The 25,063-nt window shown below is 36.8% G+C and overlaps 1 protein-coding gene across 2 annotated transcripts in view; it reads left to right on the plus strand.

The window, feature by feature from the left end:
• Positions 1 to 24,588, plus strand: part of HERC4 (HECT and RLD domain containing E3 ubiquitin protein ligase 4) — a 29,411-nt gene extending 4,823 nt beyond the window's left edge. The window contains exons 5-25 of one of the 2 annotated variants that reach the window (XM_065746265.1): positions 1,628 to 1,849; positions 3,567 to 3,658; positions 5,986 to 6,116; positions 6,703 to 6,863; positions 7,255 to 7,331; positions 9,416 to 9,540; positions 10,070 to 10,129; positions 10,650 to 10,761; positions 11,099 to 11,288; positions 12,447 to 12,619; positions 13,980 to 14,096; positions 16,034 to 16,057; positions 16,527 to 16,625; positions 17,379 to 17,546; positions 17,636 to 17,779; positions 18,520 to 18,686; positions 19,488 to 19,554; positions 19,776 to 19,858; positions 21,985 to 22,168; positions 22,779 to 22,881; positions 23,708 to 24,588. In XM_065746265.1, the coding sequence (XP_065602337.1) occupies positions 1,628 to 1,849; positions 3,567 to 3,658; positions 5,986 to 6,116; positions 6,703 to 6,863; positions 7,255 to 7,331; positions 9,416 to 9,540; positions 10,070 to 10,129; positions 10,650 to 10,761; positions 11,099 to 11,288; positions 12,447 to 12,619; positions 13,980 to 14,096; positions 16,034 to 16,057; positions 16,527 to 16,625; positions 17,379 to 17,546; positions 17,636 to 17,779; positions 18,520 to 18,686; positions 19,488 to 19,554; positions 19,776 to 19,858; positions 21,985 to 22,168; positions 22,779 to 22,881; positions 23,708 to 23,916 (2,708 nt within the window). In that variant the 3' untranslated portion in view covers positions 23,917 to 24,588. The remainder of the gene's footprint in view (positions 1 to 1,627; positions 1,850 to 3,566; positions 3,659 to 5,985; positions 6,117 to 6,702; positions 6,864 to 7,254; positions 7,332 to 9,415; positions 9,541 to 10,069; positions 10,130 to 10,649; positions 10,762 to 11,098; positions 11,289 to 12,446; positions 12,620 to 13,979; positions 14,097 to 16,033; positions 16,058 to 16,526; positions 16,626 to 17,378; positions 17,547 to 17,635; positions 17,780 to 18,519; positions 18,687 to 19,487; positions 19,555 to 19,775; positions 19,859 to 21,984; positions 22,169 to 22,778; positions 22,882 to 23,707) is intronic. The other variant, XM_065746266.1, reaches the window with a different exon arrangement.
• Positions 24,589 to 25,063: the final 475 nt, after the last annotated feature.

A 25,063-nucleotide genomic window follows, 5' to 3' on the forward strand; every position in this document is an offset into this window, starting at 1 on the left:
TTTCATGTAACTTCTTTTTTAAATTATATTTTTTCTTTCCTTTTTTCTTATCCTGTCCCATTTTCACCCTGCTAGCATACTGCTTTGTCCCCAGTCTTTTATTGTAGCCTGTAATTTCCAGTTATTGAGGCTCTCAGGCACTGAATTTCTCATCTGCTTTTGTGTTGCAAAGTGTCAGTTTTGTTGGTGATTCCAAAGTTAACATTAAATTTTCTCTGATAACCCACATTTTGAGTGGTTAAACGTGCTCTCAAAACTTTTCTGGGACTGTGAGTATACTTAGTTGGCCTCATTTGTGTCAGAACACCACAAGTCTATTAAATGTAACTCAGTAAAGACAAATGTGAATTTGTTTCTTGTTTGTATTTATTGTGACAAATGAGAATTGTGTCCAAAAGCTACAACAAGTGACTGCTGGACAGAGTTGATTTCCATTGTGGAAATATGTAGTGCTAAGGTGGGGAGGAAGAGGACAGATTACTTGAACATGGTAGTGTTCAACCATGTTTCTGTATCAACGTGCAGTTAACATATTAACTGCATGAATTGTGGAGAGGAGGGGTATTAATTGTATGCTGATCTTTTTAAATTTACATTAGTTTGTACTGACTATGTGTGCCTTGATTCTGTGCATAACTTCTGATGGACTTGTATTGATTGTTTTCTGTGCCATTCAGGCAGCTTTGCTCTGTATAATCAAGTGAGATTCCTTTATTTTTCAGGATATGTTTTCTGAGATACAAAAATAACCCTTTGTCTGAGATTTATATGCATATATAATATATATTTAAAAATGTTTATAAGTGTATATGATATTTATAAAGTTTTAAATTTATATATATATATATATATATATATAAAATAAAGATGGCATGAGTGGCCTGCATCTCAGGTTATAGACCTCATTGTTTTGTATCTTGATCAACTTTATTGGAAAAAAATGGAGATAGAAAGGACATGGGTAGTGTTACTGTTTGAAAATTAGCCTGTTAGCTGAAGCATACCATATCTTTGTTATGAGGTGTTCATCCTTATGATAAAGAACATTGCTTGTTCATTAAAATATTTCCCTTCGGTGATAATGTAAGCATAAGTAGCTCTCTGATTTGTGTTTCTGGAAAATGGGATTGTGTATTTTTAACTTTATAAGGCACCAAATTAATTTATTCTTCATTGATTATATATTTAATACAATATTTTAAAATAACTGTATGTGAAAAGTAAGTTTGTTACCATGTAAAAGCTTAAATGAGGCTTGTGATTTAAAATTGGAAGCCTTTGCATGTGTAGCATGCAACTTTGACAAGTCCTCTGCATAAATATATGTGCAGTCATGAGAGTCTCCATGGAGGAGCATCTTGCTTTGTGATAACCAAGCACTGTGCATCTGTCACTACCGAAACTGGAAAGTTAAGAGTAGCATTGAGGGTTTGAAATGTTGGTTTGAACAGAGCACTGCTTCAAAAGTGGATGAGTCTGTTCAGTGTTTTGTATGCGTTTTCAAACTGAAAAATAGTTGAGAGCAACTGTCTAACTTTGCTTTTAGTTTTTCTTAAAGTAAATAGATCTTTTATAATGAAATTATATTGATTGTATCTCTTTTTTATTTATCTGTTTATTTAAACAGGAAGCGAAGTGTTTTCCTGGGGACAAAATAAATATGGCCAGCTGGGCTTAGGTTATGAGTATAAAAAACAAAACTCCCCACATGTAATTAAATCTCTACTGGGAATCCCTTTTGCACAGATTGCAGCAGGAGGAGCTCACAGTTTTGTATTAACTCTCTCTGGAGCCATTTTTGGATGGGGGCGCAACAAATTTGGACAGCTGGGCCTTAATGATGATAATGGTAAGTAATCACTACTACAGTAAAGCTTCATGTTTTAGGTCCTGGTTTGTGAATGTGAAGATAACAGTATTCCTAAAATAGAAGGGGTCAAAACAAACTTTTGTTAAGTATGTTCTGATGGTGCCAGTGTTGTGCAAGGTTATATAAGGAAGGCATAGTTTTGCTTTTTTTTTTTCTTGCTCCAGTGGCTGTTTTGTAGTGAAAATTCTGATGGCATTGTGTTGAAATTCTTGTTTGCTTGGCTTGTGCTCTCTCCCTGATAGTAGATTTTTTTTCTGTGTGACTTGGGCTTTTGGAGCTGGTTTCTGTGCGCTAGCTGTTAGATGTCTTCGTTGTTTATTACCGTTGTGTGGATATTGTCCTTTCTCAGGCCACATCTGATAAACAGTTTGTAATATTTCAGCTAACTGTTTCCAAAATTCACCCTGTTAGGGTGATGCTCATTAACAACTTTAAAAAAAGCGGTTAGCTTAGACAAAAATTGGTTTCTCTCTTAGTTCTATTGCATTATTTGTACACTGTCAGGACACAGGAGTATATGCTGTCGGGTTCCCTCAGTATACGGTTAGCTTAGAATAAACTATAGCTAATTTTGTGATTTGATTCTCTCTCACTGGTTCCTTGTTCCCAACACCCCCTAAAATCAGAAAAACACGTTGTAACAAAGATGCCTATTTGAATTCGTGCTTTGTCTGGCCATACTTATATAATAAGAAATGATTACAGAAAGTCTGCATATTTCTGATGAAGTCATGTTTTTATGGGAAAGTGCAGTTGCTTCTACATAACTTAGCAAAACTGATGAACACTTTTTTTTCTTCCTTTTCAGTAAAATCTGTTTTTTCTTATGTTTAGATAGGGTCTTTTTCCAGATATCTTTGTGTACCTGACAAATTTATAGATGCTCGTGTTAACATTTAGAAACATTTACTTTGTGCAACTAGATGACTAAGCTGATTTGTTGCTACCCTAGAAGGAAGCTACTTATACCTCCTGACTACTCCACGCTATTAGTCATGTAATAACATTGAACTATGACCAGTGGATATGTGATGGAATGCTTTAAAATCATGAAACACATCAACTGCTAATAGAATCACTGAACCATAGAATGGCCTGTGTTGAGAAGGACCTCAGGGATCATCTAGCTTCAACTCCCTTGCCATGGGTAGGGTGGCCAGCCATTAGAGCAGGCTGCCCAGAGCCACATCCAGCCTTGCCTTGAATGCCTCCAAGGATAGGGCACCCACAGCCTCTCTGGGCAACCTGTTCCAGTGCATCACCACCCTGAGTGAAAAACTTCCTTCTAACATCTAACCTCAATCTCCCCTGCCTTAGTTTAAAACCATTCCCCTTTGTCCTATCACTGTCACTCAAAACATATCATCTCTTTTCTGTGGTCAGTGCCAGGTTTGATGCACTGTTCTGTTATTTCATTATTTATGTATTAACATATGGTCAATTATGTGAAAATAAGGATATTTACTCCAAAATAACTCAATATAGCAATTAGCTGAATATGGTAATTAGCTGTTCGGTTTTTTTTTCTCAAGTAATGTTTACACCTCAAAGGTGTGTAGGCTCAGTCACAGTGACTGCATTTTGTTAACAGAATGCTTGTTTGTTTGGAGCAGGGTTAGAATGAATGGGTGAAATCATTTGTTTTCTGACTGTTGTTTTCAAAATAAGAAATCTGTTGCTGTGTTAAACCTCTCAGACAGGTACGTTCCTACTCTGCTGAAGTCCCTGAGAACTCAGAAGGTTGTTCATATATGTTGTGGAGAAGATCATACTGCTGCCCTTACAAAGGTACAACATTTGGAAATATGCTTTCATTTTGAATATTGTCAGGAGAAAATACTACCTGACTGGGAAGTAACAAAATTCCACATAAAACTTCTTCAGTGTTAATTGGACAAAGTTGAGGAAGCACTGGAAGAATGGTTAAATAATTGGGGAAAAAATATGGAAAAAATCTGTTGTTTTAAAATCTTGTCAGGTGTGGTGAAGGTGAGCATACAAAAATAGAGCATTTTTGGTAAGGCAGTGTGTGTAGCATTATTAAAATTGTGCAGGTATTTACATTATTGTGTGCTAAAGAGATTAGCTCTTTTTGAGATGTAACACCTGTGGTATTGTTTTTATGCCTGCTCAAATGAGATTTAATTTTGAATTTAAACTCCATGCCCAGAGGGTTGGCAGTGTGTGGTTTTCTGAAGAGCTATCTTATTGAATTCCTTTTTGGTACTTAAGAAATTGAAATTGAGGGTCTATGGAAAGTTGGCTATTGATTTCAAGGCCAGTTTGGAGAGTGGTGATGGGGAAGAGAAGAGGGTGAAAGCAGGTTTTCTGTGTCAGTGCAGCATGTTCACACTGAGGTGTAGGAATCACAACAGTTAGAGAGCTTAGATGTGCCAGGCTGCTGTTTGTGTAGCTTGGCTGAACGCATGATTTGATGTCTAGTGTTTGTTTGAGGTTTGGAAACTTTAAGGAGAGATGTGAAATGTAACAGTAGAGCTTTGTCCCATTTCAGTGGTGGATAGTATGTTTCATGCACGGAGTGATAAGTAGCCTTATTTGTTGGTGGGTAGAGATGTGTACCTGTGACTTCTGTACCTTCCTGTCAGTGTTCTGATGATGAATTTCGTTTCAACATTTAGGTAAAATGTGCAAATTTATAAGCAGAATATTTTGAACTTGCAGCAGTACAGAATTCTGACTGATGAAGGTTTGGACCAGTGACTAAGCATTTACTGCTCAAGTCTGTATTGACAATGTTGTAGGTGGTGTTGGGATTTTTGAGGCAACTATTTTAAATGTCTTAGTTTTGAAGGAAGAGATCAGTATTTACTTCTGGAGAATGTGCACTTCTTGATGTGAATGTTTCAATTTTTACACTGCAGCAAATGAAAAGTTCTGAAGGATATGGACTGCCTAAGTGTGGCCATAGCTGATGTACTTTATGTCAGCTTATGTTTCTGCAGTGAAAGGAGAAAAAAACTGTTTACAAAGAATTTTTGTTATAAATTCTTGTGGAAAAGATGTGGCATCTTTGCAGTATTACAGTTGATATTTATGTATTGTACAAGGTTATGGAAATACAGAATGTAAAGAAAACAGCAGTTTGGAACTTGCGTTATATTTTTTTCCCCTTTTTTATGCACAGAAGTTTACTTCAGGCTTGCTTTAAAGCTAGTAGACTCAAGATAGTGAATTTACTGTAAATTCTACAAATTTGCTACCTGTATGAATCCATTTCCCTTTGCATGTTAGGCCTTGCAGAAGCAGGGGTTGTGACTTAGATCTTTTATAGACAGTACTGTGTATGTGTGTGACCTTTTCTCAAGCCCTTCTGAAATACAGAAAAACCTGTCACTATTTGTTGTTCTGATTCGGTTAATGAAGCTGTTGGTTTTTCTTAGCGGACGCTGCCATTTTAATGATGATTTCCAGCAGAAGTCCAGTCTGTTGCTGAGTAAGAAACAGCTTTACAATTTCAAAGCATGTCAAAATGGAAAGTTTTAAAGTTGTTGTAAGGTAAGTTGTATAACTTAAGAAGATGTTTCTGATTTAATATTCGTTCATTTAAGTTTTTGGTTAATTTCTTGATGAATTAATCAAAAACACTTCTAAAGATGGACTTGCCTTACAACAGCATTGAACTTTTCTGTTTTGTCTTTTCAAATAATGAAGTTAACTATTCATTCACACTCTGTATCATCTTTCTTAGGAGGGCAGCTTCCTATTTCATATTGTTCTAAAACTTGCATTTGGTATTTAAAAGCCAAATGATACTTGAAAAATAGTATGAGTTTTATATATGATATCTGGAATGGACAAGGATTAGTGTCTGTCAGTTAGCGGCAGAACTGCTGTGTACTGATTTTATGAAATTACATGGCTGAGATTTAACATCAGTAAGGTAATAGCTGTGATAGCAATGCTGCGTTTTCATGACAGTAATAACCTTGTGTGATCTTTCTGTGTCTCAGGGACCTCTTGTGCTAATCTATTTTCTGTCCTTTCCCCACAGTTCCAAAATTATCAGACAAGCTGATTTATGAAACTCCTTTTTCTTACAGTTTTCTTATTCCAAGGCATAATATTATTTTAATCCTCATAATTTATTTGTTTAGGAAGGTGGGGTTTTTACATTTGGAGCTGGAGGCTATGGTCAGCTGGGTCATAACTCTACCAGCCACGAGATAAACCCAAGGAAAGTTTTTGAACTTATGGGAAGTCTTGTCACGCAGATAACCTGTGGCAGGTAAGGTCTGTTTTATGCTAACACTGTGAATCTTATAAACACTTGTTTTGTGTAAAACTTGTATATTTTCTAATATGAAGTGTTTTTTTTTTACTGTAACCACAATAGAAAGGTTAAAGACTTTGAGAGCTCTGATTCTCTGAACCAAAAATACTATTAATCAGGTGCTTGTTTATTGTTGGCATTGAATTATTCCCTGCTAAAAAATGAGAGTGTTTGCTATCCTCTGCAGTGAAGATAAACTTTGGGAGCGTAGCTCATGTGAATTATCCATGATGCTAAACTGCACTTCAGTTCCTAATGCCTTTGATGGTTATTTATTTTATAATAGCACCCCAAAAATTGGAAAAATTACCAACACAAATGAAAACATCCTTTTCAGAAGGACTTAATTCTAACAGGTTTTGAAGAGATGGGTATTTATTGTTATTTGGATTAAAAAATATGTATTTTGCAATCTTTTCTTCGTAACAAATCAGACCTGCTTCATTTAATAGTTTAAGTGAACTCGATACTGATTGTTCCTATGTGGGTGATAGCGTGTTTTGATCCTTAGGGTTTTGTTACTGAATTCTGTTTCCCTTAGACAGCACACTACTGCATTTGTTCCTTCATCTGGAAGAATTTACTCTTTTGGACTTGGAGGTAATGGGCAATTAGGTACAGGAACAACCAGTAATAGGAAAAGTCCCTTCACAGTTAAAGGAAACTGGCTTCCTTACAACACTCAATGCCCGATTCCTGCAGGTAAGCAACACCTGGCATGTTTTCCTTCTTGGATTTGTTTTCCTTGCTAGTTATTTTGTAGATATTGAGGTTTAAACTAGATACAGGCTTCAGTTGTTTCCTTCTTAACAGTTCTCACTGTGCTCTGTTCTCCTAAAGTCCATTTGTGCTGTGAGAAGTATTTGCAAAAATTACTCAGATACGCTGTTGGCTTAGTTGCTTTGTTAGCACTAGAGCATTAGCTTAGAGCTCTTAATGCTTACCTCTGTCAAAGATGGCTTTAATGATTGCATTGTAAGGAATGAGGTTATGTATCAAACAAAGTGTTGCCCGACTAAACATATTTGTTGCAGCATCTTGAGTATTTCTCAAATTCACATTTTCAGTTGCTTGTATCTTATTGTTATTGCAGACAGTGAGCAGTATTATTGTGTAAAAAGAATTTTCTCTGGTGGAGACCAAAGTTTTGCACACTACTTTTATCCACAGGTAACTAATTAAATATACTTTGGAATGAAAATATATTTAAAACTCAATTTCTTTTTGTTTTTTTCTGGTGTGCTTCGAGAGAATTTGATACTGAAGATGCAGAGCTACGCTGTAATATTTTAGAGTAGGGAAGCACAACACATTGCTTCTGTTTAGCAACCAGAGGACTTGGATACAGTTTTGAGTGTTAGCTGTCAGTGAAGCATTTTGGTGCAAGCTTTTTGCTGAGTGATGAATGTGTGCCTTTCATCCCTTTTAATGCAATCATAGAATTGATGAGGTTGAAAGGGACTTCTGGATCCATCTGATCCAACCCCCCTGCTCCAGCAGCGCCTGTCTGAGCAGGTTGCCTAGGGCCACGTGTGTGTGGCTTTCAGACATCTCCAAGGAGGAGACTCCACAGCTTCTCTGGGACAGCCCCTTTCAGTGCTCAGTCATAATCACCTTTTCCTTTCAAAAAGTAACGAGTGAGTGAATTCTTGAGCTCTTCCCCCCACCCACCCTCAGTCCTGTCTGCAGCTGTGCTGCGTCCTGCTCTGTGGTCAATATAGCATTTCACAAACAATGGGGAAACAAATGGAGCTGACTTTGTTTTGATAGTTTTGTGCTAATCTTAAAACAGTAACTTCCTTTAAAAGAAGAAGGTTATCTGTTTGAATTCTGTTGTGTGCGTTTGAGGGGGGGGGGGGCAAGGTGGGAGTATGGTGGAAAGGAAACACCATTAGACAGTGACCTGGGAAGAGAGATGTCTGGATTTGTATAGGGGATGTTTCTGAATAAAAGCCCAGAAGATTTTTAGACCACAGGGATTAATGAAGCAACATGAGCTGAAAATGTGGACTGAAAAAAACCCAAAACTAATTAGGTAATAAAGGGAAACAGTATGGTTTTAGGAAACAGTATGGTTTTAGGTTTGTTTGTCAAGAAAAACTGAGTACTCAGGCTTACAGTGACCTTGTATTCCTACAGTCTGTTCTGATTGTGAAGAATTAACAGCTTTTCCTCTCGCTTTCCTCTGATTGAGTTTTGGTAACTGTTGCTGTATTGGATAGAAGTTTGCTTAACAGGCGTAGAGCAGGAAAATCACTGGTGGTGAAGGCTTAAAACATATCTGTTAAAATTCTTCTCATAAAATGGATTCTGCTGTGCAACTTTCATAATTGCTGGAGTAGATTCTGACTGACTAATTGAGGTGAACTCTATGAATGGAGTTATTGTGGTTTGTTCTGTACTAGAAGCGTCAGCAGTAGATGGACTTTGATGCTGCAGAAACATCCCTTTCTACTCTTAGTTTGTCATTTATATCAAATTCTTTCAGTTATATGAGTTCTGTACTCTTGGGACCTGTGTCCTTGCCAGCTAAGGGGTCTCAGCCAGGCCTGCTTGATTTTTTCAAGTTAGTTTTTGGGCAGGTCAGTCCCCTGAGTTGTTTTACTGTGTGATTAAATGTTTTTTTTCTGTTGTACCCAAGGAAAAGAGCAAGATTATGGAGGATGGGATGAAAATGCTGATTTTTGGCAACAGCTAGTCATCATTATACTGAATCAGCTGTGTTTGTCAGCCTGCACCCTCTAGAGAAATGCTTTTTACTAGCTTTACTTTAGTTTTGGTGCTGTTTGCCACCTCTTTCTGGACCAGTGTTCCAACTCAAAATGCCTTTCTTGTTTGTTTCCCTTTTCTATTAGAAATCACACTGTAGTTCATTCAGGGGGAGCATCGCATCAAGAAGCAAATTCTGTGTTGGTGCAGTAAATGTTCAACAGGGAAACACGGTTCATTCTCAGGAGTCTGATAGATGTGGGGTGGGAGGGCAGCTGCCCAAAATTTGAAGGATCCTGTTCTGTATGCTCGTGACCTGAATTAACTTGCTACTATGAGTGGTTTTAGTTCATGATAGCTTATGTTGTTTTCCTAGCAAGTACAGAACTACAAGAATGCAGTAATTTTATCCATTAGCATATTTCACAGTAATACTTTGGGTAGGCAGGTGTTCTGTCAATGAAGAAAAGTCCTGCTTAACCACAGGACAGATTTCCTGGAAATCAGCTTGATGTGCCTGATTCTTTGTGTTCTTTACACTTCAGAACATGGTGCCACCAGATGATTTCAGGTATCCTGACCTTTTGAAGCAGATCTGGACTGTGAATGAAGCATTTATTCAGAGATTGCTGACTTTCCCATCTGGAAGACTTCCTGTAGAGTTAGCTAAGTAAGCATTGTTGAGGAGGAAAGTTGTCTTTTGTGATTCTGTTTGATATGGTTTTGAATGTGGTTCTGATCATACGTAGCAAAGGTATTTTAAATTATTCAATTTTATTATGTGCAGTGCATTTGCTGTGCTTTCATTGTTGTACTTGTCAAGTGATTTAGCTCCCTCAGTCTGTGTCTCAGCTGGCACAACTTAGTCACCTGAGCTTTATTCTAGTTTAATAATTTAGTTGCATGTTGAAAAATGGCAGTGTGTGCGAAGGGATTTGAGCAGAACTCGGGCATTATTCCTGTTTTCAAAAGGAGTGTGCAAAGAATGAACTGGAAGATTCTTGCTTTGCTGTTAGCATTATTTGAGCATTCGGTCTTGAATGGAGATTTTATATGACTTAAAATGTCAGATTGAACTCTGAATTAGATCATATATACAATGTAACTCATTAGAGATTAAATACAGTTTTTAATGGAAAATGCTGATTTGTAGAAAAGAAAACAAAAAAAGGTAACTTGTTTCATGTGAAAAATTTCAGTGAAATTGATGGAACGTTCTCCTCTGCTGGATGCCTGAATGGGAGCTTTTTGGCTTTGAGGTAAGTGGTCAGCTTTTAAACAAGTATTCCCCTGAACAGACGAGTTAGTGACTAATTTCCTAATGTCTCCTGTTTCAACAACAACACCTTCCCTCCATTTCCTTATCTTAATGTTGTTCAGATGCTTTTGCTTTAATTTTCTAGCTCCTTTATGATACGTAGTTTATCAGCTAGCCCAAAGGCAAAATGTATTCTAGCAGTTCTTGTAAGTGCATGTCACCTGGCTGCTGCCCTATTAACCAGCCAAACTCACGACTTAACAGCTGCAAGTTGTAGATGTTTCAAGAGGAATATACTTGTACAGACTGTTACAGATCTTGGTGTTTTTTACTTGATTACTTGACAGAATTTTTTTTATTGCTTCAAAGGTTGATTGAAAGGTTGAAGTCTGATACTTTGAACAACAACACTTAAATTCCATAGTAAATAAGGCTAAAAAATCAAGGTGGAAAACTCAAAGAGTGCTAAAAATACAGGATTCAGTCTCTTCATGTTTGTTTTTTTTTTTTCCTTGCTATAGCAATGATGATCATTACAAAACCAGCGTCAGATTCTCAGGGGTTGATATGAATGCTGCTAGACTACTATTTCACAAACTTATACAGCCTGACCACACTCATATATCACAACAGGTTTGTGCTGCATATTTTCCTTATGTTTGGGAACGTCTTTATACCTATCTAAAAATACTATTGTTATGCTTGCTTGGTGACATTTAAATGCTTTCTTTACTCAATACTGTATCAACTACAGATATGTAAACACTGCTTTGTGTCGTGCCAGAAGGTAACACCAGCATATTGTATGTCTGTATTGTAAAATCCAGAACCAAGACAGTAAATTAAATATTACAGTGTAGTTTAACTTAAACTCTTCGTTATTATTTTCTTGTTTACATTTTGTCTAGATGAGATTTTATTTAAATGTACAAACGTATTAAAGTATACTGAACTTTATCATGCTCTGTAGGTGGCAGCTAGTTTGGAAAAGAACCTTATTCCGAAACTGAGCAGCTCCTTACCAGATGTTGAAGCTTTAAGGCTTTATCTCACTCTACCAGAGTGCCCGCTGATGAGTGATGCAAACAATTTCACGACGTTAGCTATTCCATTTGGAACAGCTATTCTGAAACTAGAAAAAGCTCCTCTGAAAGTTCTTGGTAAGAAATTTGAATTTTTGTTGTCTTTTTTTTTTTTTTAATACTCTTGAAAGGATATGGGAATGAAAATGTTAAGAAGTTGAATCAGCGAAGTCATGGTCCCAACATCATGCTGGTTATTTACAGTTCTGTTCACGTTTTCAATCAGAAAGTTAAGGGTTAATGTTGCATAATATGAAAGAAAGCATTTATCCCACTCTTCTAAGTCAATTGACTGGCCTTCCACACACATTCCTCTGGTTTTTGACTCTTGAGATTTGCTCCATTTGGGAAGGGTTATGCTATGTACTCCAGTGTCTTTGATACACACCTTGATGCCTTGAAATGAAAATTACACTGACAGGCAACTAATGAGCATGAAGTAATTTGCAGGAGTGCTACAGAGCAGATGTTGAATAGTCTTTGTTTTGGCAGTAGCACCTGTTTTTCTTCTTGGAGGTCCACGTTTTTTCACCAATCTCAAGATATGTTGTTGTTCTTTATTGTGACCCTTGCTTTCCTCCTTGGCTCTTATTTCGTGGTTTATTTTGCTTTTACTTGTAACTCACCCATTATACTTTTCAGTAGTTTTTGGTGAAAGTAAAGTCAGTAAAGAGCTCGTCCGCTGTAAAGAAAAGCAGGCTGGTCATTTCTTTGGACTGCAGGTCCTTTTACCTGTTGCTTCACTACAGATGTTTCCATTGTTCACATTAGGACTGTTTGCTTATGATTTTAGGGTTTGAGCCATCTGTTTTTTGTCAGGAGTAAATTCAAGTGCTTCAGATGAACAAACAATTCAGAGTTGGTGTGTTCCCATCTGCACTCAAAAGTTTGTTGGATGTCTCTTATTGTTCTTCAAAGCATCCCTGTTTTAGTAGTGCTTATGTGTGCCCATCTGCTAATAGCCCTTGTGTTGTTTTAAATCCCAGAACATGGTGGGCAGAGAAGGGTAAAACCATGGAGTAGTACACCAAGGCGAAAACTGTTGTTTCTCTAAATCCTGCTCTTTACAGAGCTGAATTTGTAATAAATCATCAATGTTCTGTTGTTCTATCTCTGCTCACCTCTTCTGGCAGTTTCTGGTAACTGACAAGTATGTTTTCTAATATGAAATGTTCTTATGTAACATAATGTTGTAGTGACAAGTACTGTATTTGTGTGTTTGTCATTTGTTGACAGAAAATTGGTGGTCTGTACTTGAACCTCCATTGTTCCTCAAGATAGTGGAACTCTACAAGGACGTTGTGGTCCACCTCTTGAAGCTGTATAAGATTGGCATTCCTCCATCGGAAAGAAGAATATTTACAAACTTTCTACACACAGCTTTCAGAGTTCTAGAAATACTGCACAGGGTATGTTTACATCCAGCTACTTCGTTTTTTGTCAAAGTCTTTGTGTTGTGCAGTTGTTGAGAGAAGTTAAAGAATTGAACAGTATTAAATATCTGGACGTGCCATCTATGGAAATATCTGTAGTTGTTCCTTTTGGACCTTATAATCATTAGAATTCTGGGATGGTTATGGAATTAGCCATTTTCCTGTGACTGAGCCAAGCAATTGTATCTGTGAGGGTGTGCTGGAGCAAATTCTCTTGCTTTAGAAATGATAGTGAATAATGTCAAAAATGGAAGGTAAGAGCAGGTTGCGTTTTGAAGAAAATCTGAGCAGTTGTACAGGAACAGGCATTTCTTCTCTGATTGTTTACTCAGGGTGTTGGTCTCTTAATTTAATACATGAAAATTAATGCATTTTTGAGCTTCAAACAAAAGTAGCTCAAATGATTCAGAGTAACCTGACTAAACATCACAAGCCCAAGAAGCTGTTGTGTGTAACTGCTGCTTAAGTTCCCCCTCCTGATCTCCTCTTCCAAATTCCTGCTTTTTTGAAACACGACTTTGACTAACATGCAGTAACAGTGTAGAAATGGATGTATAAACAGTTGGACAGCAAGGTAGCTATATTGATAAGTTTAATAATTACCAGGTATGGACTGAAATAAGAGGAAGAAAATAAGAAAAATATGTATCTAGGATATTTCACAGATTCAGTATTTGTTTTGTATTGTTATTTCCTTTTTTGTGTGTGTGTGCATACTTGGGGGGTTGGGTTTCTTCGGATGTTTCTTGAGAAAATAAATTTAGACTATTTATACAGATAAAATTCTGTCATTCTGTTTTGATAGTTAATGATGCTTATCTGTAATCTGGAAAAGTGTGTTAGACTTATTGCATTTTCTGGGAAGGCCTGGGACTGAAGTTATACTGTTGAGAGAAGCCTTTGTATAAGGGTCTTTCTGTCTCTTACTTTTCTAAGCTTAACATTTTGAAATAGAAATTGTTGCTCATATCACAGGTAACTGGAGTAGTATTCATATTTGTAATTAAGACTGAAGTTCTTGACTCACAGCTTTTAAACTTGTACATAAGCAAATGCTATTTCTGTGTGATCACATGATGCATCAGAATGGCAGCACTGTGTTGTGCAGCATCGTACTCTTAGTTATTTTTCTTTGCAGCTCGGATAGGATTGTGTGTAATCATATTTCCTTATCTTTACCACTGTTTTTGCTTGCTTGTAGGCATTGTTGTTTTTCTAGAACTTTATAATGGCTGGATATCCATGGCTGCCATGACAAATGCTTGAAAAATAAAGAAAAAAAGAATCCTTTTTAAAAAGGCTATACAAAGTGATAAAATACACTCAATTTCTTTAGGTAAATGAAAGAGGACAAGTTATCCAGTACGACAGATTTTATATTCATGAAATACAAGATTTGATAGATATCAGAAATGACTATGTCAACTGGGTCCAGCAACAGGTATTTGGAATGGTAAGAGTTTTTTGCTTTAATTTTATCTTCCTTCTCCACCCCATGTTTATTATCTCTTTAGAGAAGCCTGTGCATTCTGTAAATTCGGACACTTTGTTTTCATACAAGTTTAATGTCAGACAGCAATAATAAATGACTCACTTCAGGTACTAGTTAAGGAAGATATGTTACGTAGATGCGTTTCTTGTAGGTATCATGCTTAGGAGTGACACCGTTTAACATTTTAATGGAGCAGTTAAATGTGGCTGAGAATGCTATCCGTTAAGATTTGCTGCATCAGAAAAGTTAGGGAAGTGGTAACTCTTGGTAGGGAAACATATCAAATAACCTGAGTTACTGTGTGAGATTGGTTTGGTCAGAATAGTCAAGACGTAAAGAAAGCTGAAAGCAGCCTGGAAAACTTAAGTCAGGGAACAGATAACTAATATCATTTTCTACTTGGAATGTAGTGATAAGAAATGAAATAATTGCTTATTGCAACTGTGTATAGAACAGAGTGAGTGGGAGTAAATGACTGTGCACAGAAACAATCAGCTGGATAACACTTAGTCAAACAGTTCTTTGACTTCAGTTTTGGAAGAATAGAGTATAGGTTACTATACTTGCTTCATGTACATGAGTGTAATTCTTTTGGTGTCTAGAAGGTCCTGAAAAGGGGAGGCCTACTTTTGCTCTTTATTTGATGAAGACAAAGTAAATGATAGCTACATAAGAATATAAAACTGCAGTGTAAAATAGCATCAGCAGGAAAACTGGGGGTGTAAAGAAGTGAGTTGATAGTTATAGCCATCACAGAGCTTTGTGTCAGCCAGGCTGTTCAGAAAAATAACAGTGCTTGATGTAGGTGTGGGTAGCTGACAGAGAGAGTATATTAAGTGAGATACAGAAGGTGTCAATAAATATTTCAAAGTCTTGGAAGTAGAGGCAAGTTGTATATTTGGAATAGAGGAGTGTGGCTAATAATGAATTGGGATTTCTTTTGCCACTGTCATTTTTTTAATTGTCATAACTTGTGATAAAACTGTTTGCTCTGTTCCTTGAGTAAAGCGTGGAAAGAGAAATAACAGAAAAAATGTAAAAGAAGAGTTCCTTAAGAACTTAAGAGGAAAAAAAATGCTATGCTTTCAGTGAAAGGGGAATTGGGGATTGTTGTAAGTTACTTAATTACATCCTTAAAGGAGTTGGGGAGAGAAGTGTTTAAGTTAGGAATAAATACAGCGATAGGTGTACAGCATTGTGTAAATACACCTGAGAGAAATGGACTGCTGGAAGCCTTTCCTTGAGGAATTAGGGATAATGGAGAGAGCACGTTTTACAGATGGTGATATTTTGTCAGTCGGTTTTTGTGAACTGTAGGTGTCTACGTGTTGCACTTCAGTCTCATATGTAATCACATTTCACATCTATTTATTTATCCACCAGGTGCATGACTTAATTTTGCTTATCAGAGTTACCTAACTTGCTCTGAAGGTCTCCACACAGTCCTAGCGATATGTATTGGTCTGTCTCAAATTGCAAAAGTCAGTTGCTTTTCTCATATGCAGTATCGTAGGTCTCAATAATTCTTGAGATTTAATGGCCACTTTTTCAGTTAACATTTAATTTTTACTCATTTTAAATGTTTTGAATTTAATTTGACGTGCTACAATTGCTTGAGAATACAAATGTATGTGAAAGCAGATGTCATTTATTAATGTGTGGGAATAGTCACTTAACAGGTGCTCTAATGCTGCCTTTTTAAAACATGCTGAAAAGCATAGTTGTATTTGGTAGATTAATTAAAATGTTTACAGTGATTATCAGTTTTTCAGTAAATATTCTTTTTTGGGGGGAAGCTGTAGCTAAATAATTCTACATCAGAGATGAATACTTAATGCAGACACTAATGCTGCTTTTTCATCTTAATTATTGCTGCCTTTGTGCAAATGCTGTCATAGGATGTCAACCATGGATTAACTGAGGTAAGATGGGTTGCAGTCTGATTTCTTTTCTAAAACATAAGGAAATCAGAAACAGGAGTGCTGAATGTTGTATGATATGTTCCATTAGGAGTAAAGCTTTAAGCTGTTAGGACTGTAAACTGGAAAGGTTTTTATTGGGCAGAAGTCTGTAATTCTTTCAGTTGCAAAATCAGAGTGGAGTTTGAAAACAAAGAACTGTTTGGTGATACCTCCTAGCTGTAACTGGAAGAGTGAACTTAAAAGGAGTGAGATTACAGTGTACTAAGGGGGGGTGGGTTTTCCTTGGCGGAATACTGAACTATTGAACATCTGCTTAACTTTTTCTGAGATGCTTCAGGTCCTCTGTTGACAATGAGTAAAGATTTATTTCTTTTCAGTAAAATAGGTACATTAAATGAATGTAAGTGTAATTGTTTCTTTAAGCACAGTTGTTTTAAACAGAGCCGTGACACAGTTCTTTTCGTTCTAGCTCACAGACATGCCTGTTACCATTTGCACATACCCATTTGTTTTTGATGCCCAGGCAAAGACAACTCTTCTGCAAACGGATGCAGTCATGCAGATGCAGGTATGAGTCAGTTTTTAAAGATCTAGCTTACTTTGTGTTTAGTTGGAGCCTTCAGAGGGTTGGTGTGCCTTTTTTTGTTCTCATTTGTGGTTCTTCACTCTGCAAACTCAATTCTCTTCTTCATAAAAGTAAGGGATCTGTTTTTTCCTCTAAGTATGTATATGACAGAAGCTGGTAGGTATCTCACTGAAATAAAATTATTATATGAACATCCATTGAACTTTTTCCCCTTTTGTTGACTGGATGTATTCTTTCACGTTAGCCCACAGTAATAAGGTGCAAACAAATCCAAACAAAAATCAAAATCACTTTTTTTAATATCTTTTTTGTGCCAGATTTATATTAAACACCTTAGGCTTCATTTTTACCTGTTAGATTAAATGTGTTTTCTGTTTTTACTTATGTAACGTATGTGTGTGTTCTGTTTTTACTTATGTAACGTATGCGTGTATATATATATATATATATATATCTGTTTTTGCTTCCTTTTGTTATCCAAAGTATTTTACCTGGAATGTCAGAAACTTTATTCTGTATCTTCTCTGAGTGTGATAGTGTTGATGAGACTAATAGGTCAAGGAAAAATACTGGTGTTCAAGATACAGGAAGAAAACTTGAGTGAATTCATTAGCTCTCGTAACAGGTATTTACGCTGATGTCTTCCGACCACTTTAAGATGATAGCGATGGACGTTTAATGTTGATAGGAATCTTAAGTTACCTACTGACCCTTGTATTTTATTTTTTCCCCCAGATGGCTGTTGATCAGGCCCACAGGCAGAATTTGTCTTCTCTTTTTCTGCCAGTATTTGAATCTGTTAATCCATGCCTGATACTAATGGTGAGGAGAGACAATATTGTAGGAGATGCTGTTGAAGTCCTGAGGAAAACAAAGAATGTAGACTACAAGAAGCCACTCAAGGTACGCCAGTACATAGTGGTCAGTGTTTTGGACAAACGTTGTTTCTTATTTCATCTTTAATTCCATGCTAATTGAAATGTGTGTTTCAGGTTATTTTTGTAGGGGAAGAAGCTGTTGATGTCGGAGGTGTTCGCAAAGAATTCTTTTTGCTCATAATGAGGGAGTTGCTAGATCCCAAATATGGAATGTTCAGGTATTACGAAGAGTCCAGGCTGATCTGGTTCTCTGATAAGGTAGGGTGCAATGGACAGACATGAATTTTCTTGAAGTATTTTATTAATGAAGTATTAACGTAGTAGTTTGTGGTAGTTTTGAGAGGAGACACTGAGGGAAGGAATCTTGACAAATGGTAATTTTTGCTATTGTTAGATCAAAACTTTCCTTATTTATTTATTTTTCTTTAACCTTGTTCCTCACATACTCCTTGCTACTTGTCCCCAATTGAAATGACTTTGGTAGGAAGACATAGCCACTGACTCCAACAGCAGAATCGGAGCAGTGGAGAAAATAGATGTGTTGTGTCAAACCTTTATTTTCTGTGTTCATTTGCATCTATGGGCCCACTTTGTGGGTCGTCACCAGATTGTACTTGCTTGACAATTTTGATCGTGGACTTTTTAGTCCTCTTTCAAGGGAACATCCTGACTAACTCTAGAGTTAAGTCTGAGTTAATGTTTCCACAGTTGTGTTCTAAGCCTTAGCTCTTAAGTCTGAGGGAGTGAACCGTGAGCTCCTCAGCCCTCCTTCCCAATTAATTTAAATTGAAACATGTGTAAGGACTGAGTACTGTAATAATAAATCATCAACAGAAATGCAGTGTTTTCGCAGTAGTTTCAGCAGCATGCATCACTTGGAATACAAAACATGTTACATCTCAGCTGTTTTTTTTAATATGTGTACCTTTTTTACTGGACTATAGATGATTAAAATAACTTACTTGATTTAAAATATTTTGTCTGTTTTCTGTTCTTAGACCTTTGAAGACAGTGACTTATTTCATTTGATTGGTGTTGTCTGTGGGCTAGCAATATATAATTTTACTATTGTAGACCTTCATTTCCCCTTGGCTTTGTACAAAAAGCTGTTGAATGAGAAGCCATCCCTGGATGATTTAAAAGAATTGATGCCAGATGTTGGCAGGTGAGCATGAAAAAAAAGTATGAATAAGGTTAGGAATTAGTTTTGGATTCAACACTTTCCTTTGAGGATTTAAAGAAAATGCATGCTGTTCACACAGGATAAACATCTCAGAGCAGCTTGTAGCTGTCATGCCATTTCAGATGTGTTACTGTTAAACACCTGCTTCTAAGCATTGTGTTCTGATGTCTGTCTCTTTTGTGCTTTGTTTTTCTACAAAAATCTTTGGAATTTGAAAGCTTTTCTACTATTATGTTCACACTTACTTTATAAAATTAATTTTAGTTCTGTATATTTTGCTTAGTCTGAGGAGGAAATAGTTTTGCTTATTTCATAAGTGAGTACGTGCTAAATAACTGCCAGTGAGTAGGGATTTGAATGGAACCAACTGGTAGGATTTTCAGGTGGTGTGGTGGGGTTGGTGTTAGATTGCGTCAGTGTTGTGAATGCAGAAAGTTTTCTTAAGTCAAGGACAATTTGAACATATTAACGAGAAACATCATCAATGGTTATTAAGGGCTTAGCATCTCTGTCTTGGGAATCCTTCCCTGAACCGAAGCTAGACACTGGGGTATGAGTCTTCTCATCACACCGTGAGATAATCAAAAGGATACAACAGTACAATAGAAAAAACAAACCATTGTTTCTTTAAAGCTTTGCTTTCTATACTTTTAAAAGCAATGTGATCTGCTTGATATTTCCCAGCACTGCACTGCAAGTCAGCAAGCTACTAACTAGAATGCAGTAGTAGAGCTTTTTGGTTTGCCTTTCACTGGTACAAGTACTTTGTAATTTGTTTTTCAGGGGAATGCAGCAATTACTAGACTATCCAGAGGATGACATAGAGGAAGCATTTTGTCTTAATTTTACTGTAAGTTTTGCCTGATGTTGGAAACTTTGTTTTTCTAGTGAAGCTTGCAATGTGTGTTACAGCTTTGTCTGATGGATTGCTTGAGCAGAAGTATTGGCTGCTGATCATCATGATTTGTAGTGTTCCGTGCTTATGTTAGATCTGTGCCACTCACAATGCAGTAAGCTAAGTGGTGGGAAGAAGTCTACTCCACAGTAAATATTATTTTTTGTTTTAAATAGATCACTGTGGAAAACTTTGGTACAACAGAAATTAAAGAGCTTGTTCCTAATGGTGCTGACATTCCTGTAGTCAAACAAAATAGGTGAGTGTTACGGGTCACAGAGTTACTGTCTGATTTGGGAACCTCACTGAGCTGTCATGGAGATCCTTTGCCAAGTTGGTACACTGATGATGGAAGGCAAAGCTACTGTTGTTTCTCCAAGCTGTTCTCATGTATATTGTGTAAGTAGCTGTTGTAGTTAGAAGACTTGCTATCTAAGGTTGCTCAGTAGTCTCTTTTGTTGACCTCAGAAGAATTTTGTAACTCTTTAGTGTCTATTTGAATACACAGTCTTCATTTCAGAAGGTTAAAAATGGTTCTGCAGGAAGTTACTGAGTAACAATGAAAACATCAACTTAGCTGCCATTATGTGACAACTCTTGGTGTGAGAAAGATTGTTTCAGAGAAATCTTCCCTTTGTAGAGCAGATAAGTTAGTCTGTTATCCAGTGTCCTTGTCTAATGAGTAGGTGGGGTGTGTTTTTTCTCCCTCATTCATGTATTCTTTTAATTCTGCCCTATAAAAGCAGCCTCTCCCACCCTATGTTCCCCTTCTGCTCTTGGAGGATAGGTAGAATATGTCTGGTACTCTTGTCTGTTTTTGTGGACTAATATCACTTTGCTATCTTCATGTGTATCCATTGTTGGTTTAATTTTTATCTGCTATGAGCTTTCACTTCCTGAGTGAAGGGGAGAAACAAATTGAAAGGATATACTGTGAGAACAGAGCACACCTAGGCTGTGCATAATAGGAAGGGAGGAAAAGCACCTTTAGGGTGTGTTCTTGCTTATCACTGTTCTGTGCTTTGGGCAGTGTTTTCTGAGTAGCTAAGTCCCTTGTAGAAGAAAAAGCAATGAAAAATAATTGGGGGTATCACAAACTCTGTGCAGTGACAGTGCCTTCATCCTCCTGACTTATTATTACTGGGAGAGGTAAACATTGGTTCAGAGCTCTGCATGTAGCAGTGACACTGGGCAGCCTCACCGAAGGGAAAACAAACACAGTAAGCATCTGATTGTGCGAGCAGTCACTTCTTACAGTGGTCAGCATGTTTTCATTTTTAATCCTTGGCTAATAGTAGAGGATTTATGGTGCTTTATCTTAAACGTGGTGATATTTCCTCAGTTCTTCAGGAGTGCTTTAGTTCTGTCACGAAGTGACAGTGAGATTGAAATTGATAAGTTTCAAAGTGCCCATGGAGTGTTTGCTGTGCTGTCACCCCCAGTTGTCTGAAGAAGTCTTTTTTTCTCTGGGCCCAAATATTCCATGAATTTTTGAGTTTGAAAAATGTTAATGCAGAGTATAACGATGTTAATTAGTTTACTACTGTCAGTTTTCTCTGGAGAAGCCTTTCTTTCCACTGTTAGTATTCCACAGTGTGCCTAGAATAGGGAAGATATGTTCTGCAACTTTAGTAATAGTGTATCATCAAAATGTGCTTTGATGGTTCTTTAAATTATTGGTGATGTTACTCGAACATGGAGTTACTCAAATAACTGGAGTCACTGAGCTGATGCAGAAGCTAACAGCATTAACTGGGATCATTTAATAAATAAATGAAATCATTGTAAATATTGTATCAGGACTGGTAGCTTTTGCTGAAGTAGGTGTTTGCACTAAGAGGAGGGAACTGTCTGTACTGAAGGCAATCTGTTCCTCAGTATCCTAGCTTCTTTTCCCTGATTCTTTTTTTTTTTCCTAACTGTGTAGGATTCAAATGTCTGCTCGAAGTTGGTTATCATCTTCAGTGCACATATGGTAATGCTTTGTAATAAAAACAGAGCAAAACCAAAATGCAGTGATTTTAGCACTAGTTGGCTTCAGGACACTGAGTACAGCTCAAGCCTTCAGGCTTGTTGCTGTTTACTCCAGTTCACTGTGTTACGGTGATGCGATGCCTGAAATCGGTAATACAAAATATTCTTGGTTGCATCTCATACATTGGGGGGGGGTAAAGAAGTACATTTATGTGCTGTTTTTATTCAGGTCATCTTCACTATGGCTGTGATGTTGGATCGTAGAGCATAACAGTCTAGGACTAGGACACTTTTTGCTCAACTTCCTGAGAAGTTTTCTGTACTGAAATGGCTACTTGTTTATGGATAGAAGAGTGACTCGTACTTTTATTTTCCTTTCCTCTCAACGTAATTATTTTTGTCTTTGTGCAGGCAAGATTTTGTAGATGCATATGTGGATTACATCTTCAATAAATCAGTAGCTTCCTTATTCAGTGCATTCCATGCAGGCTTCCACAAAGTATGTGGAGGTAAAGTTCTTCAACTCTTCCAGCCCAGCGAGTTGCAATCAATGGTAATTGGGAACACAAATTATGATTGGAAAGAACTGGAGAAGGTAAAAACAAACAAATGACATAGCTGGCTCTTTGTTTCATGTATTTTTTAACTTCAGAATGCAAAAATAATCTTAGAAGTATCCTTTTAAGCTCTGTTTTTTCTGTTAGCACATCATATGTGAGTTCTAGGCTTGATTGGATAGACTGCATAACTGAGAAACTTCTCGTTTTAAGTTGTCAGTGAATAGAAACACTAAAATATTACTTATTTTTTGTTTAAAGTTTTCCCATCTAATTTCTGAAAGAAATCAGAGCTGGGAGGGAGAAAGGAAGAGGAAAAAAAATTGCACAGAACTGTAAGGCAGAGATTTTCCCTTTAGGATAGAAAGGGAAAAGTGACCGAAAACCCATACAGCTGATAAAAGTAGATACTCCTGGTTACTGAAACACTGTGAGATTCTTGTCACGGGCTTACTGGAACTGAGGCTGCTTTGGGGTATGTCCATCTGTCCATATAGTTGAGTCAGACTGAAGAGCTGAAGAAATTTGACTCAGGAAGATGGCAATGTGTCACTTCCAGTGCAGTATCCCTCATCACAAACCATGTTCTTTGTACGTTACTGTGGCATTATCCTACTGAGAAGTAACTAAATTTCCTGCTCATTTTAGAATACAGAGTACAAAGGAGAATACTGGGCAGACCATCCTACAATTAAAATATTCTGGGAGGTTTTTCATCAGTTGCCTCTGGAGAAGAAAAAGCAGTTTTTGTGTAAGTATTCAACAGTGCTTTGCAGAAGCTTCAAACTGAACAGCATCACTGTGATTTCTGGTTCTTGCAATAAGAGTGGGTAACGGTGTGATTACATGGAGGGGAAAAAAAACAGAGTAGAAGCAATTGATTACGAGCTTCTCTATGACTTTTGTGGTGTTACCCTGAATAATTTTGGGTGGTAGAGGTTTCTAAGATCACAGTAGGCCAAAGCAATGTTAAAAATAAAATTGCCCAGAAGTGCGAACTACAGGTGGCATCTGTCTGATGGTTGTAATATTTTTCTGTGATTTGAAGTCAAGTTTATGTTCTGTAGTTTTTATTCATTGTAAATAAGTAGAATAGTGAAGTTATAAGTGATTGTCAGTACCTCGGGATACTGATGCAAGGGAAAATTTGAAGGCTAAGACAAGTTAGCGAAGCTTCTTGTGAGTGAGCAGGTGTTGAGAATCACTTCCTTACTGAACAGACTAGTTTTATGTTTTTTCAAGATGCTCAGGAGTATGCTAAAAATACACCTAGAGAATTTTAAGTAACCAGGTCTTGACTATCAAGGACACTGGTTTCATATGCCAAAAAGAACTGTTTTCCTTTGTGTGTTACGTGTTGGGTTACAGTGGAGCCTTCACTTACGCAGGCTGGAGATCATGCTACATCATTTCTTGTTTTCAAGTTTATCTGACAGTTTCGCCCTGAAAAGCTAACTACAGCTGGAGTAATTGAGAAATGTAAATAAGAAAAAATACATATAAATACTAGAGCAGCCTATGTGGAATACACAGTGTCTTAAACTGCTTTCAGGACTTTGTTTGTTTTTTCTTGGCAGTGTTTCTGACAGGCAGTGATCGTATTCCAATCCTTGGAATGAAGTGTCTTAAACTGGTCATCCAGCCAACAGGAGGTGGAGAAGGTTACCTTCCAGTAGCTCACACTTGCTTTAATCTTCTTGATCTTCCAAAATACACAGATAAAGAAACCCTAAAATCTAAGCTGATCCAGGCTATAGATCACTACGAAGGTTTCAGTTTAGTATAACTTCAGAAATGAGAGATCTGTGTAACGTGGGATCATTAAACTAACTTCTTGTGTCTTTTTTTGTGGTGGTAAATTCAGTGGATTAAATGATGGAGATGATATAATTGATTATTTGCAAAATGTTAAATGGTATGGATATTCATTGGAGCCAAAACAAACAAAAAAAAGGGAGGGGGGAGGGACAGACGAAAATGAGGAACTGTCTTAAATCTTGTACAAAACAATGTTGATTTTGCCATCTTGCAATAAAACGAGTATTGTGAGTGGGAGTCAAGTTTCACTAACATGAGTTAACATTTCATCTTATGCAAACAATTCGGCGTGTGAGTGCATGAGAGACTTGAAGTTTTTCAAATCACTTAGTAAAAATATTTAAGTCTTTCCCTGATGAATTCACTTGGTAACTTTTCATTTTGTAAATAATAAATTTTTTGTGATAAAATAATTGTTCCAATAGCAGTATGGTTTCTATTGCTTGTAATTGAATATGAGCTTATTTTATGGCTTTTAACAAAAAAGTGACTACTCTGATTTCTGAAGATATATTTTTCTGGTTTGTTTTAAGAACCTTAATAATGAAAATTATTGTTTGGAAGACATTCATCTTCACAGTGTACAATCCAACAAGTTCCATGAAGCAGTCACTTAGGGCTGGTTTTAAAAAAAACAAAAGCCACCAACAACAAAAACGCATCATAAACCTGCATACAATGGCATTTTTAATACGTGGATGGACAAGCTGACTTAATACATTGCTTTATTTTTAAGGACTGATTCTGTAAGTGGACGCAATTATAAAAGAGGTTAATTTATCACTGGGAACCTCTGCAGCCATGTGTCAAGAATACAGCTTAAAAGAAAAAGATGCTCCAGACAGTTGTTGCTGTCAAGAGGTTAAACGTTTATTTTTAAATGCTGAAAGTGTAGTTTATGGTTTCTAATAGAATTTTCACTTTTTTCCAGATAAATGCATTTGAAATAACTCTTTAACGCCCTTTTCCCCTTTTCTTAAGATTTTATTTTTAGTATAAACGCCATGAGACAATTGTGCTTAGCTGGACACTTTTGGAGTTGACTTTCCTTCTCTGGTTAAATTCCAGATTTTGTGGTGTTAATGCATATGATGTGACTTGCAGCTGTGAAACAA

This window comes from Cyrtonyx montezumae, unplaced genomic scaffold, assembly GCF_038088225.1.
Source record: "Cyrtonyx montezumae isolate F1298 unplaced genomic scaffold, pur_monq_1.0 scaffold_4, whole genome shotgun sequence".
NCBI lineage: Eukaryota > Metazoa > Chordata > Aves > Galliformes > Odontophoridae > Cyrtonyx > Cyrtonyx montezumae.